Source organism: Quercus suber, unplaced genomic scaffold (genome assembly GCF_002906115.3).
Source record: "Quercus suber isolate HL8 unplaced genomic scaffold, Cork oak 2.0 scaffold_623, whole genome shotgun sequence".
NCBI lineage: Eukaryota > Viridiplantae > Streptophyta > Magnoliopsida > Fagales > Fagaceae > Quercus > Quercus suber.
Genome location: NW_027070066.1, coordinates 296675 through 314314, shown reverse-complemented (window position 1 = coordinate 314314; position 17640 = coordinate 296675). Strand labels below are relative to the sequence as shown.

Genomic DNA, 17640 nt, shown 5'->3' with positions numbered 1-17640 from the left:
ATGTGTGAAGATTTGATAAAAGTTGCTATTGGAGGTGATCCGAAGAAGTTCTTTCAGGTTGGATCTCAGTTACCTGTTCAAGAGAAGGAAGAGCTGATAGAATTCCTTAAAAGAAACATCGATGTATTCGCCTGAAATGCTTATGAAGCCCCGGGGGTGGATCCAGAATTCATATGTCACCACCTAAAGGTTAACCCATTGATCACCCGTAGGAAACAACCTCCTCAGCGCCCATCCAAGGAGCACGCTAATACAATGCGAGAGGAAGTAACGAAGCTTAAACAAGCTGGAACCATTAAAGAAGTATTTTACCCTGAGTGGCTAGCGAATACTGTGGTGGTGAAGAAGAAGAATGGAAAATGGCGAGTGTGCGTAGATTTCACTGACTTAAATAAGGCTTGCCCTAAGGATCCATTCCCTATGCCCAAAATAAACCAGCTAATAGATGCCACTGTTGGCCATCCTCAGATGAGTTTCCTAGATGCTTTTCAAGGTTATCACCAAATACCATTAGCCTTGGATGATCAAGAGAAGACTGCTTTTGTCACCCATATTAGGAACTACCACTACAAAATGATGCCATTTGGCTTAAAAAATGTGGGATCCACCTACCAAAGAATGATGACAAGGATGTTTGAGCCACAGTTAGGTAAGAGTATTGAGATTTACATAAATACATGGTGATGAAGAGCAAGATTGTTTCTGAGCATGTGAAAGATCACGGAAACATTTTTGAAGTTCTTAGAAGATACAAGTTGCGTCTAAATGCTCATTTGGTGTGGGATCAGGCAAATTCTTGGGTTACATGGTAACTCACAAGAGAATTGAGGTCAACTCCGATCAGATAAAGGCCATCAACAATTTACAACCTCCTCGGAATCCCAAAGAAGTCCAAAAATTGACTAGAATGGCTGCCGCTCTGAGCCGATTTATTTCTCGATCAGCAGATAGGTGTAGGCCTTTCTTCTTACAGATCAATAAGTGGAAAGAATTTGAATGGACTAAAGAATGTGTTTTAGCTTTGCAGCAACTTAAAAACTATCTAGGTCGGCCACCAATCATGTCTAGCCCTGAGCCAGATGAAGTCTTGTTTGCCTACATCGCTGTGGCTCCTTATGTAGTAAGTTTGGTGTTAATACGAGTGGATCGTGGTGTGCAAAGGTCAGTTTATTACGTGAGTAAGTCACTACATGAGGCCGAGATTCGTTATCTGCCACTAGAGAAAGCCATCTTGGCAGTAGTGCTTGGTACATGGAAGTTGCCTCATTATTTCCAAGCACATACGGTTATTGTTTTCACCTAACTTCTGCTTAAAATAATACTTAGAAGTGCTGACTATACAGGGAGAATAGCTAAATAGAGTACTGTCCTAGGGGCTTTTGACATAAAGTATATACCCCGTACCTCCACAAAGGAACAAGTCTTCGCGGATCTAGTAGCCGAGTTCATTGAGCCCTCATTAGAAGAATTGAAACTAACACAGAACATGGATGAAAAATCAGTTCGCGTGATCTCTCAGAAAGGCCCCTCATTTTGGGAGGTGTATGTAGACGGTGCAGCAAATCAGAAAGGTTCCAGAGTAGGGCTAGTATTAATATCTCTAGAAAAGATCATCATTGAAAAGTAACTAAGACTAAGCTTCACAGCCACAAATAGTGAGGCTGAATATGAAACTCTACTGATGGGAATGACAATGGTTCAAAGAATGGGAGGAAAATCAATGGAAATGTTCTCGGACTCAAGGCTAGTCGTCGGTCAAGTACAAGGAGAATTTGAGGTGAAAGATGAAAGAATGCAAGGGTACTTGAGCCAAGTTAAATGTCTACAGTCAGAGTTTGAATCTTTTAACTTGCTACACATCCCTAGAAATGGTAATGCACATGCTGATTCTCTGGCCACGCTTGCAAAATCCTCGGCACAAAATCTGCCTTGAGTTATCCTCATCGAGAACTTACATAAACCCACGGAGATAAGAAAAGAGACAGTCCAAATTCATCAAATCAGAGCTGAGCCAAGTTGGATGGACCTTATAATTCAATTCCTGAAGGAGGATACTTTGCCTGAAGTAAGGTTAGAAGCTGACAAAGTTCGAAGGAAGGCTACTAGATTCTGGCTATCCGATAACCATAAATTGTACAAACGTTCCTATTCAGGACCGTATTTGTTATGCATACATCTTGAAGCAGCTGAATCACTCCTCGATGAGTTACATGAAGGAATCTATGGAAGCCATACTGGAGGTAGATCCTTAGCACATAGAGTCATTACCCAAGGCTATTAGTTGCCAAATATGCAAAAAGAGGCCCATGAATATGTTAAAAAGTGCGATCAATGTCAATGGTTTGCACCAAACATACACTAACCAGGTGAAATTCTTAATCCATTATTTAGCCCATGGACATTTGCTTAATGGGACTTAAATATCGTGGGTCCATTCCCTAAAGCAGTAGGAAACAAGAAGTATCTTCTAGTCAACATAGATTATTTCACCAAATAGGTTAAAGGTAAACCTCTAGCTAACATCAGAGACATTGACGCAAAGAAGTTTGTCTGGAAAAATATTGTCACTCGGTTTGGAAAAATATGGCCGACGATGGTCTCCGCGGTGGTTGGCGATGGTCGGCGATGGTCTCCATAGAGCGTGGGTCTACGGTGGTTTATGGCTTTGGTTTATGGTTGTGGTCTCAAATAATGGATCTGTGGGTTGAGTTTGATTTGCTATGGAGGTGGTTGTGGATTTCGATAGAGTAGTGGGTTCCGATGGAGTTGTGGATTCCGATGGTTGTGGGTTAAGATATGGTGGTGCTGTGGTGGGTTTGTTGGGTTTTTTTGGATTTGGGTTTTGTTGCTGCAGTGGTGGTTGTGGAGGATGACGATTATTGGCCACCGCCGCCACTACCTTCTTTTGCGCCACCTTCTTCTTGCTCGTGCCTGATTATGAGAAGAGGAAGAATGGGTTGGGAACTTGGGAGAGAGAGAGAGACAGACAGATTCTGAGAAGGGAGAGAGAAAATCAAATAAAGAAATGAGAGGAGTGAGAAAAGTCAAATAAAATAATAATTTTTGGTTTACCACATATGTCCATACCGTTGCAAATTTGCAACGGTACGGACATAAATGGAATAATTTTACAAAATATGCAATATCTGAGGGAAGCTCTTTTTTGTGATTGGTGTTGGATATGTGCTAAATATTTAGCATTTGGCACATATCTCACATCTACTGTGGCTGCTCTAAGGAATAACCTCAGAACAAATGCCAAACCACCATATCAACAAATATAGAAATAAAAGGAGATATTGACATTAAATTTTAGATACAATTTGTATAAACTGTTGAAAAAGAGAACAAACTTAAACCATTGCATAGTTGCTACACAAGGATAGCTTATTATATGAAATCACCTTGTTAAGAAATTCATTACAATCCAAAAAGATTTCACAGAATTCAAAAAAAAAAAAAAAAAAAAAAAAAAAAAAAAAAAATTTTTTTTTTTTTTTTTTTTTAGTATGAACCATACAACACTTGTTAAATCTCACACTGCAATTGCATTATTATTTACCTATAAAATTAGAATCCTATAAACTAGGACAGTATTATATGTCTATAAAAAAAAACCAAATGTGCTAACACTATTATATACCTATAAATTAAACCAAACGTACTATTCTATCACATCAATCCCTAAGATGGATTCTATAAAGCTAGTTGTCCTTTTAACAGTAGTTTATTCAAAGTTAAAGTAGGTCTTACATATATAGATGGTAAAATATTATTTTAGATATGTACCTTTGATTGATGGATCACCAAAAACGGTAAAAGATTGAGTAAATTTGCTAATAGAAAATAGAAATATGAAATAAGGAATAGACAGAGAGACAGAGAGACAGAGACAGAGACAGAGACAAAGATAAATTAGAGTCGCAAAGAATAAAACTGGATGGGAGAGAGAGAAAGGGAGTAGGTTTTACTGTACTTGGTACCCCTGTCTTTGGTTTCATTCTCTAGTCTCTCTGTGATGAACTAGAGGCGCAGCAAAAAATAAAGAAAAAATTATGTGAAGTAGTAGCAAAGAGAAAAAAATATATGAATAAAATTCAAAGTTTAGTTGCACAGTTCAAACCAAAGAGCTGATTCATTTAAGTTGTAAAATGACATGTTTTTCCCGTGTTTTCACAAGCCTAAAAAAAACACAAAACTGAAAAGAGCCCTTTGGTTGTTTTCATTTTTCTTTATAAATTAGAAACAAAAATTATTTTCTCTTTTATGTAGTTTTGAGTTTACCAAACAAGTTTTTTGTGATTGGAGACAAAAAATAGTCATTGAAAACAGAAAACTGATAAAATTTTTTTTTACCAAACATACTCTTTTTATGCCAAAGAAAATGGTCAAGCTGAGGCCTCCAACAAAAGATTTCTGAAAATATTGGGAAAAGTAACTAAAGAGAATGGAAAGGGATGGAGAGAGGAGCTTCCTATAGCTTTGTGGGCTCATAGGACAACCAAATCATAAGCTACAAGAGCTTCACCCTTTTCTCTAGTATATGGCACGGAGTTTGTCATCCTAATAGATTTGGTAAGGCCAACTGTAAAGCTCACAGAGAACTCAAGAATACCCAAAGAAGCTGCTTTAAAAATTATTGAAGAAAAGCGGGATAATGTTGCCTCTCATAAATGCCTTTACTGGGCTAACATGAAGGTTAGGCATGAAGGCCAAGTTAAAGAGAGAAGGTTTCAAGTTGAGGAACTTGTTTGGAAAACTGCTCCTCATGTACGAGAAGTGGCTAGAGCTGTCATGCACAAGTTTTCCCCAAAGTGGGAAGGACCTTACATAGTGGAAAAAGCACATCAGATTGGACATTATTGGCTGAAAGATTAGGCAGGTATAAAGGCATATGGCCCCATTAGCGAAGCTCACCTTAAGAAATACCATACTTAATCTTGTAAAAATATCTTTTGTTTCCATGATGTCAAACTAACATTATGTTCCACAATACTTATATCATTATAAACAAAGTCTTTCTATTCAGTTACTTTATATTCTACTGTTCATGATATGCATGCAAAGTTTAATATCCTAACTGAATAAAGCATAGAAAAGTTTATAATACAATCAAATGGCCTATTAAGACCATAAAATATTACAACTTGAAAATTAAATAATGTTTGTGAGAGAACTAATATTTTCAAAAGAGAAGTCTGGGTGGCTTAGAGCTCCTAGCTCACCTTCCAACTTTTCAATTTCTTTCCTCAAAGAACTGCGTTCTGCTGTAACACCTTCTAACTGAGCCTGAAGGGCAGAATTGGCTTCTTGCTTGGATGTCAATTCCACTTTAAGTCTATTAATAGATTCTTGGAGCTGAGTGATTGAAGTGCCATGTACCTCTAAAGCTGACTCTGTTTCCTTCGCTTTGTTGATACAAGAACTTTCTTTATCTCTCAACTTGCGGAGTGAGGACAAGGAAGCATGAACAGAGGGTCCTGCCTTCTTTAAGTCCCTCAATGCAGTGACACGGCTCTTTAACCAGTCGACATTGACACTTAAGCCCTCAGCCTCACTTAGTATGGAAAGGAAGTCATCAAGGGGAAGATCTAGACAATTATCTTTGCCTTTTGATTGCAGTTGGGACACTACAAACCCAATTTGCCCCAAAAGAAAGCCCCTAAGAGACAATGTCCACTTGTTAGTATCCTTCATCGTCTCAGGATATTTTGAGAGCAACTGAGAACATGTTGCTCTCAAATCAGGAGAAAGTAATGAGAACAGTGGATCAGAGTCTATTTGGGTGCTTTCACCCTCTTGGTTTTTGGAAGTAGCTTCTGCAAAGTCTTCTTTCTTTTGAGGATTTTCGGCATACGCCTGATTTGAGTCTCCCCTTTCAGCATTGGATTCTATTTTCTCATCAGAAGTCATTTCTTGAACAGAAGCCTCTTGGGTGGAAGGAATGACTTTTGTTTTGGTTTGAGCCCGGGGAACAGATTCTACAACCTGTCAAAGGTCAAAAGGGAGAAAAGAAGAAAAAGTTACCGGGAAAACATCATTATGACCCAACAAAATGGGGTAAACTAGAACCCAATCCAATACATAAGCTGGTTTAGCATGAGTCAAATGATTAACCAGGCATGACTGTATGCCAATTCTACTGACATAGAACAAATATTAGCCCCTTGGAAGATTTCAAAACACTACCATAGACGTTATATATTGTTTGGGCTAGTCTATAGTAGTTAACTGACTGTTTTAATTTACGAATTGATAACATACTTTTAATCAAAACAAGTGCTCAAACTTGACAACACAAGCAAATGCAGCATGCAAGGTTGGTGCACCATGAAGACCACATACCCACAATAATGCAAAAGCTCAACATGTAGCATAAAAACAGGGAGATCCTGATCTCCGAATTGTAAAGGTTCACTCTGTACCTGACGATTCTTCACATAATCCAAGAATGAAGGAACATCTGGATAGCGATATTGATCACTGCTTCCAACTTGAGGGGATTTCTGAAAGCAAACAATGTCCCCGTCTTCGAGCTGAAAAATGCAAATGAAAATAAGGCCATAAAAGAAAGTAGATAAGCAATTTCATACAGAAGACAACTATAGAGAAAAGTTATGGAACAAACAAACAGAAAATTTGGGAACTACATCTGAAAACAATTCCCAAAGCAAAGCATTTGCAATTAGTCGTCTATAACATACCTGACTCGCATGGAAAGTCATCTTCTTGTCAATGCATTCACACATGATAGCAGGTTCAAACTTTATTTCCTGAATATCAAATAGGATGAGTAAGGTAACTGCTGAAATTAGATAAGAAATAAAAAGTTAAACTTACCTCATAAAGTTCAATTTCTTCATCAGCACTGAATCCAGCCATTTCATTTAGTTTTGCCAATATTTTCACTGGCTTACCACTACCCTTAACAAAAAGCCTCCCAACATATCTGATATTATAGAAGAAAAGCATGAGTGCTTTCTGCAACTCTAACAAGGAGAAGAAGGAAATAGAAACTACCGGAGCTCCTCTTTCGATGGGTCATATAGCTTAAAGAATAGCAGAATATCTCTTTTCGTCCTTTTAGGAGGAGGAACAGGCTGCAAATCCTGAGTGATTATGCAGATCAGTAACAGCACAAAAGAGAGAATCCATGCCACTCAATGATAAACCGATTCCATTAATATTTATCAAAAGATCTACTCAAACAGCCAGAGGGGGATCACCTCATCAGATGTGAAAGACAACATTACCTGCCCAAGTTCTACTTCTAGAAACAACTTAAGCTCTGCATTATTTGCCTTATTGGAAACTTCTCCCAACTGTCCAACCTATAATGCACAAAAGTGTCATAAAACACATACTTTCCTACCTTCGACAGGCAAGGGCAACCATGTGCTCTTATGAAGTAAATACAACTTCCACATCTATAATTATCTCAATAACAAATTCTCGGCAAAACCCTTAAGCATAGTTATATCAAATGAACATGAATAGCTGAACAATTAACAGTTATATCACACTTTAAATATATGTTCATTTGTTCTTTAGCGTCTATTTGCGTGCGGCTGAACCATAAATTGCAGAACTATTTAGATCATGATTTTTAGGTCAGAGATAAGAGCTGTATATAAAGTTTCTTGACAAAAACGCGAAATACATATAAAATACTGTACATAAATTTGGCAAATGAAGGAAATTCCATAATTCATTTCAAAATGCGTGCTAGATGTATGTCTGTGTGATGTGCCAATTTTCAAAGACAGAAGTCCTACAAATCATAGATCTGCTAGATTCATTCAGTCTGTGAAAAAACTATTCAAACTTTAAAGCAAATGCATAGTAATCCAGCCCAAGATCATCATGCCATCAAATAACAAGATCAGATGAAACAAATTCAATGCTATATATTGATAAGTAATGTGATTTCATTAAAACTCAAAAACAATATACCGGAAACACACATGCAAAGGGAACAAAGAAACAAAAAAGTGCAAAAAATAAAAGCAGGCCGAGATTCATCAGCTGATAGCTAAAGGGACTACAAAATCCAAAAAAAATAAGCTGTAGAAACCAAATGCATTAATATTAATACACCTTCATAGATGTACAACCTAAAATCCCACTTCCCTCAAGTCTTTCTCAACTATCTATGAACATGCTCCTCATCATTTATATGCCCATCAAATTTGCAACTGAACTCATTAATTTAAACCTCCCTCTAACCTATAATATCATTTGAATCAAAATCGGTCTTTCACACTAATGCATTCACCAGACATGTGGTCATTTGTTTTGCATTTTTTGTTTTTTTTTTTTTGTTTTTTTTTTTGGGTGATTCTTAGATCTGTGATTGATCTACTGGAATGTTGTCAAGGACATTTTCATTGCCACAAAGTAGCTAAGGTGTGGCAAGCCCTGCCTCTTGGCGTCATGTAGGATTTGTGGTATGAAAGAAAAAAGAGGCCCTTTGATGGAATTGAAAATCCTACTTTTCTAATCAAAGAGCATAAGAATTGGATGAGTGCCCAGGGGGGCATCCTTTGATGTCTTTTGTTTTTTTAGTCTCTCTTTTGGATATGTATTCTTTGAAATGGGACAGTTCACAGCCTGTGTCAGCCCCTTTCATTTCTTCAATAAAATTTTACTTAATTTTTTTTAAATAATAATAGATAAAATAAAAAACCATGATGCATTCACCAGTTTTTGTTGCAAATGTCCAAACCATCGTAGTAGACTCAACATAAACTTTTCCTCAGGAAGTACTACTACACCCCAACTTTCAATGAATATCTTCAATCATGACTATCATTTCTGGAATTTTGCCTCACACACCATGGTATTCTCATTTTAATTATAATTATGAAAATGACATCTTGATAACGCAACATCAATATTGTAAAGCATAGCCAGTCCTATAACATTACAAAACTTTATTGTCAACCTAATAAGTATTGTAAGGTCATATGGTATCTCAATTGCACTCATAAACTTCATCCATCCTACCCTAATCCTATGGATAACATCCTCCAAAAATTATGAAAGAAAAGGATTTAATCTAGATAAATGAAATTTTAATTCATGATGAAAGATTCCTCTGATTTCATTTGAAAATATAGAAGACAAGACCCAAAAAAATTATCAGCCATTCAAATATTACAATTTTCACAAGATAAATGACAGAAATTATTTTCATTTCTGATTAGACCATCTTTATGGATGATTGAGCAAAGAAATAACTAGGGTGAACATTCTTTGATATGCCCTGAAAATCAAATTTTACTATCCTCATCTCATCTAATTATATTAAACTCTCAGTCCAATTTCATGTTATAGTCTGATCTGTCTTTTAATTAACACAATATTATTTGGGGCTCTAACTTTGTCAGTAGTTCGAGGTGTCTAAGACAAGGTGACCCATTATCCCCTTTTGTTATTCATTTTGGTGGAGGTCATCAATACGATGTTAAGGAGAACTAAGAAGAGAGGCTATATTTGGGGTTCCAAGTTGGGCTCCAATGTTGTTGTTGGTTTGTGCGTCTTGCATTTATTATTTGCTGATGATAGAATATTATTTTTTGATGCAAATTATGAGCAAATTCTTTATATTTGAATGGTGTTGACCTATTTTGAAGCTGTGACAGGCCTCAAAGTAAACCAAAGTAAGAGTGAGATGGTTCCTGGTGGTATTCGGTGAGGTTCAGAATAGGCCAGAACTTGCAGATACCCTCTGATTTAAGATTGGGTGTTTACCAACGACTTAACTGGGTATGCCTTTGGGGGTGTCCTTGAAGCCGAAGTCGTTTTGAAATCCTATTATAGAGAAGATGGAATGCAGATTATTAGGTTGGAAGAAATTGTGTTTGTCAAAAATGGCAAGGTTATTGTTATTGAAGAGAACATTCCGAAGTCTACCTACTTATTATCTCTCATTGTTCATCATTGTTGTTAGTGTGGAAAACAGAATTGAGAAATTTTAAAGGTTTTCTTGGGGTGGTATGGGACCTATGGGTGATGAGTTTAAGCATTAGAGCAGATGGAACACAGATTATTAGGTTGGAAGAAATTGTGTTTGTCAAAAAGGGCAAGGTTAATGTTATTGAAGAGTACATTCTCGAGTCTGCCCACTAATAGCGTGGGGTCAAAAAGGTTCCTACGCTATATCCACTAAAAGGTAGGGGAGGGTAGCTGAGTTCAATTTTGGCATGATAGTTGGTGTGGTGACCAACTATTGAGGATGGCCTTTCCTGACTTGTACATTTGTTCATTACAGTGAGATGCTTCAGTTAATTCCTTGTTACAGTGACAAGGAATTGAGGAACTGGAATGTGAGTTTTGTGAGAGATTTTAATGATTGAAAGATATAGGTGGTAATGTCCTTATTCAATCTTCTTTACTCTAATCTCTCTCACTGGCAGTGTTATTAAACCGTACCGTACCATCAGTTTAAACAAAAATTCCGTGATCCCTGATATATCTCGAAATGTTTACACTTTCATACCGTTTACAGAATTATCCCACTTTAACCCATGTAACCGCAAAATAAGATGTAACTTGTTTGACCCACGGATAAAAGGCTTGCCATATAGGATAACTAAAGGTAAGGAAAACAAAAGCTGTTAACAAATTTTTTTGATAAGTAATAAGTTTTATTGATATCAAAAAAGGGACACCCTAGTCCATAAGGAGTGTACAGGGGGTCAATAAAAATTACAAGAATCAAGAAAATCAAGAAATGAAGAGAATGATTGGTTTCGCAAAGTAGCCAACCAATCTAAAAGTTGCTAACAAATTTTTAAACTTTTCAGAAGTGTCAGATGCTTTTTTTTTTTTATATACTTTTTGAGAGTGCCTAATGGCTAATACTAATAGTAACTAGCTTCTACCCTAGTAAAATAGTCAATTTGTACTGCCCCACCTGCTGACCGACATGCATGGTCAATTTGTCAAGACTTTTTTTTTTTTTTGGATAAATAGAGGAATTGTATTTAATCAAAAATCCAAGTACACCGGGGTGTACATGGATAACAGTACATCAAACTCTTAAATTACAATGATCAAATATTTCTAAAAAATTAGAACAAGAAAAAAGATTAAAGGACAAACTCCACTCCAGCAAGGTGTGAAAAAATGAGAGATTTAAGTTCCAAAATAGACCATTCCTTCCCCTCGAAACATCTTGAGTTCCGTTCTCGCCAAATACACCATAAGACACAATGTGGTACAGCCCTCCATAAATCAATGCTCTGATGTCCACCGAAGGAACCTTGCCAACTCAAAAGTAAATCAGTAACACTTCGCGGCATAACCCATAGAAGACCAAATGGAGTCCATACTATAGACCATAGCTCATAAGCAATACGACAACGAAGAAAATTTTGTCAAAACTTTTGTCTCTCCATTGTCCATTATTATTATTATTATTATTATTAATCTCTTCTATCAAGTACTTTTTCTTGCTTCATAAACTTTTTTAAAATTATTTTATATTTTATAAATTATGATTTTATTTAATTCTGGAATTTTTTTTTATACAATTAAAATTATTAATGGATGGGAATTGGGATACAAGTTATTCCAAATTGTAGTATTAACGTTTCTTTTTCTTTTAGTTTTAATTTAAATGAATGGCCTATTTTTACCTTATTTTAGCTATTTTTTATAATTATAAATATATTAATTAGTTAGTTAATAAACTTACGATTCAACCAATGAACCACTGGTTGAACTAGTGAATCAATGAATTGGTCTTTCAATTGAGTGACTCGAGTTAATCTCCAATTCGGTTTTGATAACTATGCTCATTAGAAGGGTAGAGATCAGTTGAGATGGAGACTGAAAGGAAAAAGGATTTTGACGTAAACTCATTTTATAATGCCTTAAGGGCCTAATGTAGGACAAATTAGGGATTTGTCTACATTTAGTTGCAGTGGGTTTAGGGTTAGGAAAGAAGAAGAATTTAGAGAGAAGTTATGGCTGTTTAGGGGCTGTGTAAACAGTTTCCATGAACAGTACCATGAACGAGGCCAACGTGCCTATTGCTCAAAACACTCAATTTTATTAATCAACTCATTCTATGTTTTTTTGAATAGATTGAGCACAATATATATAAAGACTCTTACTTGTATTAGTAGTAATAGGATTCCAACTAGTATTAGGACTACTAATAAAACCTAATAAATACTAACTTGAACCTAAAGTAAAATAAATCTAAGATACTTAAAACCCTAGAAGATTCTAGATAGAAAGTTACCAAAATACCCTTAATTTGCAGTAATTGCTGAAATTACAGATTTTCCCCTCAATATAAAACTGACCATAACTAATAAAATATAAACCCAAATTAAAAACTGTTTTAACCCTAAAAGACTCATACTAAGACCATTAAAAGGGCATGACTTTAACTTCAATAGGACTTCACACGAGGACCCAATAAAATAATTCTTAAATAAGCGAATTTGCAAAGTAATAGCATATTAATCTTCCATGACTCCATCATACTCCTCTGGTTGAAAGAAACTCGACCTCGAGTTTTAAAGTGTTGAAGTATAAGGATCTTCAAACTTGAAACTTGCACCAACTCTTCAATCACCTTTGGAAGCACCAAGAAAAAAGAATTTTTCTTTCACATCGTATCATTAAATTAATTTGGAATGATAAAATCAATAACCAAAGGAATATTCAACTTGAAACCTTTCTTGGATTGATCTATGGTAGTAACATCAATGTCTTTCTTCATCTTGATTTTTCCAATATCAATTTTATGCTCACCTTGCTCCTTTACGATCTCCATTGCAAGAACACCAATATCTTCCTTGGTTTCAACTTTCCCATGATCAAACTTATTCTCATCTTGCTCCAGCTCTCCAACTCCCTTTTGTGGCAATATAGCACTTTGTTTTGGAGTTTCAGCAGCATCCTTAGGCTTGACCTTTTGTTTTTGCCTTAGCTGTTCTAGTTGTTCTGCACTCATAGACTTTAACACAATTTGTGCATTATTGAACATAAATTTATATGTATTGTCCTCTTCAATACAATACACATCTTGGTCATAAAGCCAAGGGCAACCTAATAAAATATGAGTCACAGTCATAGGAATAACATCACACCATATAGAATCATTATATTGCCCACAAGAAATAGAAACCAAGCATCGTTTTGTTACCGGAATAAAGGTGCTATTTATCCACGCTACCTTGTACGGTTTCGGATGTGGTTCTATTGGTAGAATCAACCTCTCAATAGTAGCTTAAGAAACAACATTCATTTTGCTGCCACCATCAATAATAAGCATTCAATTTTCAGTTTCACAATGCACTATGGTCCTAAAAATTGAAGTACGCTTCCAATCCTCCTCTTGCTTGGGTATAGCTTGAATACGCCTAACAATTGAAAGAAGAGATGCATCTTCATGCATCAACTTGATCCTAGATGATAAATATTGTCAAGCGATTGAAGAAGATTTTGGCAAGGACTTGTGATAGGATTTTTTGCTCTAAAACCAAATTGACGTAGGACAAATTAGGGATTTGTCTACGTTTAGTTGTAGTGGGTTTAGGGTTAGGAAAGAAGAAGAATTAGAGAGAAGTCAGGGCTGTTTAGGAGTTGTGTGAACAGTATCATGAACAGTAACCCTAGAAAGAAAGAAGAGAAAATAAAGAAAAGAGAGAGAGAAAGAAACAACAAAGGCCAATGTGACTATTGCTCAAAACTCTCAAATTTATTAATCAACTCATTCTATTTTTTTTTTTAATAGATTGATCACAAGATATATATAAAGACTCTTACTTGTACTAGTAGTAATAGGATTCTTACTAGTATTAGGACTACTAATAAAACCTAATAAATACTAACTTGGACCCAAAGTAAAATAAACCTAAGATACTTAAAACCCTAGAAGATTCTAGATTCAAAAAAGATACCAAAATACCCTTAATTCGCAATAATTGCTGAAATTACAGATTTGCCCCTCTATATGAAACTGACCATAACTAATAAAATAAAAACCCAAATTAAAAATTGTTTTAACCCTAAAAGACTCATACTTAGACCATTAAAAGGGCAAGACTTTCACTTCAATAGGACTACAAATGAGGACCCAAAAATAATTCTTGAATAGGAAAATTTGCAAGGTAGCATATTAATCTTCCATGACTCCATCAGGGCCCCTTGTATTATGATTTTTCCTTGGAAGGATCTATTTCTTTATTTGGACTATAGGCTGTAGCATGGGTCACTTGTGATAATCTCATTAAGTCAGGATACACATTAGTACGGTGGTGTTGTATGTGTCACTATAGCAAGGAGACAGTGGAGCATCTTTTGTTATATTGTAGTGTTGCATTTGAGTGGTGTAGTTTTGTGTTTCATTCCTTTGGATTTTATTGAGTGCAACCCTTAACAGTTGCTGACCTTTTGTTTGATTGGCAAAATTGGGTAGGCACGCAGTCTTTGGATATATTTGGAACATAGTCATATTATGATTGATTTGGACTCTGTGGCAGTAATGTAATCATCATACATTTGAGGGTGTGGAATCTTCATGGATACAATTGAGATTTGCTATATCATTGTTTGATTGGTCCTGGACATAGGGTTTTACTAATAGCAATTCAATTCCTAAGTTCTCAGTATCATTATCTTTTTGTACATAATCTTTTATTGTTTTTTACACTTCGTGTCTACGTTCTTGTACACAAAGTAGTCTAGTTCAATAAAATGCTTATTCACTTTTCCAAAAAAAAAAAATGAGGTTACAAAAATTGACATTATAAAGAGAGAAATAAATGGGTAAGTTAGATAATGTACTCTTCGAAAGAGTGATTTTGCTACCTTTAAAAAGATATAGTTTCTTCTACCCAGCTAATCTTTTTTCCCATCCTCTCACTCTTTGAAAGAGTGATTCTACTACCCTTAAAAAGATATAGTTTCTTCTACCCAGCTAATCTTTTTTCTCATCCTCTCTCCAATGTCGTTCCACACCGTTCAAGCCTTAAAGGAAGAACCCAATGGTAAACCCAAATAGTTCATGGGTAATGAGCTCACCTTGCAACACAAATACATGGCTAATTCCTCCACTCTTTGAACAACCCCCACTAGCACTATCTCACTTTTCCTCAAGTTCACCTGCAACCCCATAATTGACTCAAATCATAGCAGCATACACCTCAGGACCCTTACACATTCCATGTCACCTCCACAGAAGATCATAGTATCATCTATGAACAGAAAATGTGATATATTCAACACACCGCCACTTCTACCCTCAACCATAAACCCCAAAAACCTTCCTCCCAATATTGCCTTCTTAATCATCTTACTAAGTAAATCCATGATTACGATAAACAACAGTGGCGAACCTTAAACTATACACATTCATTGTTCCCCAAACCTTCCCAGTGTGATAAATCTTACCCCATGACAATTGGTACAACTTCAAATATCTCTTTTGTTCTAATTCATTGGTCTTGAAGCAGTTTTCCTCCATTCCTTAGACATCTTCAGAGTCCTCAATCATTATTAAAGAGATTTAATCCCCAATATGCCCACATCACGCCCTAAAATATTTCCTAGATTCATACTCTTTGATGTATCTGAGCTATATCCTAAGTCTTTAAGCAGATCAAAAAGAGGACAAACGACAAATTTATAAACAACCACAACTCAAAAAAAATTACTCAAGTGTAATCCATGACACATGAAGGTAAAAGTCAACAAGTGTTTACTGATTGTGCTTCCTCTTGAGGTGTCAGTGGTCGTTTTGGCCTGTATGTATGGTTTTGGCGTTTTGCCCAAAGCCAAAACCGTTGAAATTGCATTGGTATACCCAACTCCTTGGCAACTTCTTCCTGAGAAAAATAAAAAATTAAGAATAAACTATAATGTAATAATAAAATTTGAAAAAAATAAAGGTAGTTTAACAATAATAGTTAGAATAATATGATTAAATTCACCATTTTCTAGCAACTTAAGCTTTTAGGACAAGTGATAGCTTAGCATGGCATAAGGAAAAAAAAAAAAAGAATAAACTATAATCTAATAATAGAATTTGAAAAAAATAAAGGTAGTTTAACAATAACAATTAGAATAATATGATTAAATTCACAATTTTCTAGCAACTTAAGCTTTTGGAACAAGGTGGTAGCTTAGCATGGTATAAGAGTAGGAGGCCATGTGTTCAAACTTCATCTGCACATTGCCTCCCATTTTAAAAGGTTAAAAATCACATGTGTTGGACCTCACTTATTAAGGGGAAGGTTGGACCCATGTGCGAGGAAGAATGTTAGAATAATATGGGTAAATGATTAAATTCAACATTTACTAACATTTTAAGCTTTTGAGACAAGTGGTAGTTAATCAACAACATCTATAGAATATCTTGTTGCAGTTAATCTTGAATATTCTTTTTATGAGAGAAAAACATATATCTAGTATGGAGGTCATTCAAAACAACATAAAAAACAGTTGCTCTAGATTGACCTCAATTAGAAATCCAGAATAATCATAAGCAACTATAAGATCTAAGAAAGAAAAAATGTTACTTATCAGTAATCAGTATTATTATCAGTAAAGTCCAATGCCAAATTGAGAGTCAAACTCAAGACCTCCTGCTTACTAAAGGGGAAGGAAACTATACTGATCCCCAAATCTAACCAGAATTAGCTTATAAAAATCTACTATTAGAGTAAGGGAATGAATCTACCCCAAAAATTATAACATGTAAAACAGAATTTCAACTTTATCTAAAAACAAGCTATTGCATGAATATTTTTTAAACAATTGATAATCAAGTCACCCACCACCCCATACTTAGCCTATAGGGGTTGAAAACTACTATAAGCAGATTTATTTATCAAAGCATCAATATTTAAAATGGAATTTACTTCACCAAATGTCATCTACAGTGACTGAAAGGATATCGTATGCAATGAAAGTTGAGTCTTATGTCATGCTACAATGTGGCTCACTAAAAGACTAAAAGTACATTAAATGTTTTAGGATAGTTCACTATATGTGAAAATCTATTATCAAAGTTCCAAGAAATTTAATATACTACTCCAATTATATATCTCTTATCAAAAGTTTCAAGAGATTAAAAAAATTCATTATTTTTAATATTGTTTTAATCTACAATAAATTTTTGTTTTGATGAAAATTCAGTGTAACATGATATGCTTCCTGTCATATAAGTTAGGTAAATTTGATTCTTTTATTTCACTATCTATTTTATTGTTCAATTTCAATGGTGTTAGTGAAATCTCACTTTAATTTACAGATGATTTTGTATTGACCCATGCATTGCACAGTCATACTACTTGTATATGCGCGCGCACGTGTGTGTGTTTACATGTAAACATGGCATGCTAACATAATATGATGTCAAACGCAGTTAAAAGTCAACAAAAACACATCATAACCCAAACAGAGCAGACACAACTCCATCTATTCAAAAAGAATTACATTTTTTATAAAAAATAAAAAATAACAAATCGCAAAGTACCTTGAAAAGGTTAAACGAAATCTGCTTTTCAATACGAAAACTATGAACTTTGTCATGATCTACAAGGTCAAAATATATATCCCTTCCAATCTGTTCAAGTAGGTCCTCATTACGTGCAACCTGCAGGCAATAATGGAACT

The 17640-nt window shown here is 35.2% G+C and overlaps 1 protein-coding gene across 9 annotated transcripts in view; it reads right to left on the bottom strand.

Annotated features, from left to right (window-relative positions):
- The window catches only part of LOC112041186 (ubiquitin C-terminal hydrolase 12), a 95676-nt gene that overhangs the window by 56949 nt on the left and 21087 nt on the right, over positions 1-17640 (bottom strand). For 4 of the 9 annotated variants that reach the window (XM_024074088.2, XM_024074089.2, XM_065765392.1 and 1 more), the window contains exons 15-22: positions 17501-17620; positions 15726-15848; positions 7254-7331; positions 7021-7109; positions 6841-6949; positions 6705-6773; positions 6426-6536; positions 5057-5988 (exon numbers count right to left, since the gene is read on the bottom strand). The exons of 3 other annotated variants lie outside the window; for them this stretch is intronic. In XM_024074088.2, coding sequence (XP_023929856.1) covers positions 5155-5988; positions 6426-6536; positions 6705-6773; positions 6841-6949; positions 7021-7109; positions 7254-7331; positions 15726-15848; positions 17501-17620 — 1533 coding nt within the window. In that variant the 3' untranslated portion in view covers positions 5057-5154. Of the gene's footprint in view, positions 1-5056; positions 5989-6425; positions 6537-6704; positions 6774-6840; positions 6950-7020; positions 7110-7253; positions 7332-15725; positions 15849-17500; positions 17621-17640 lie in introns of those variants that run through there. 2 more of the 9 variants (XM_065765394.1, XM_065765397.1) reach the window with 2 other exon arrangements.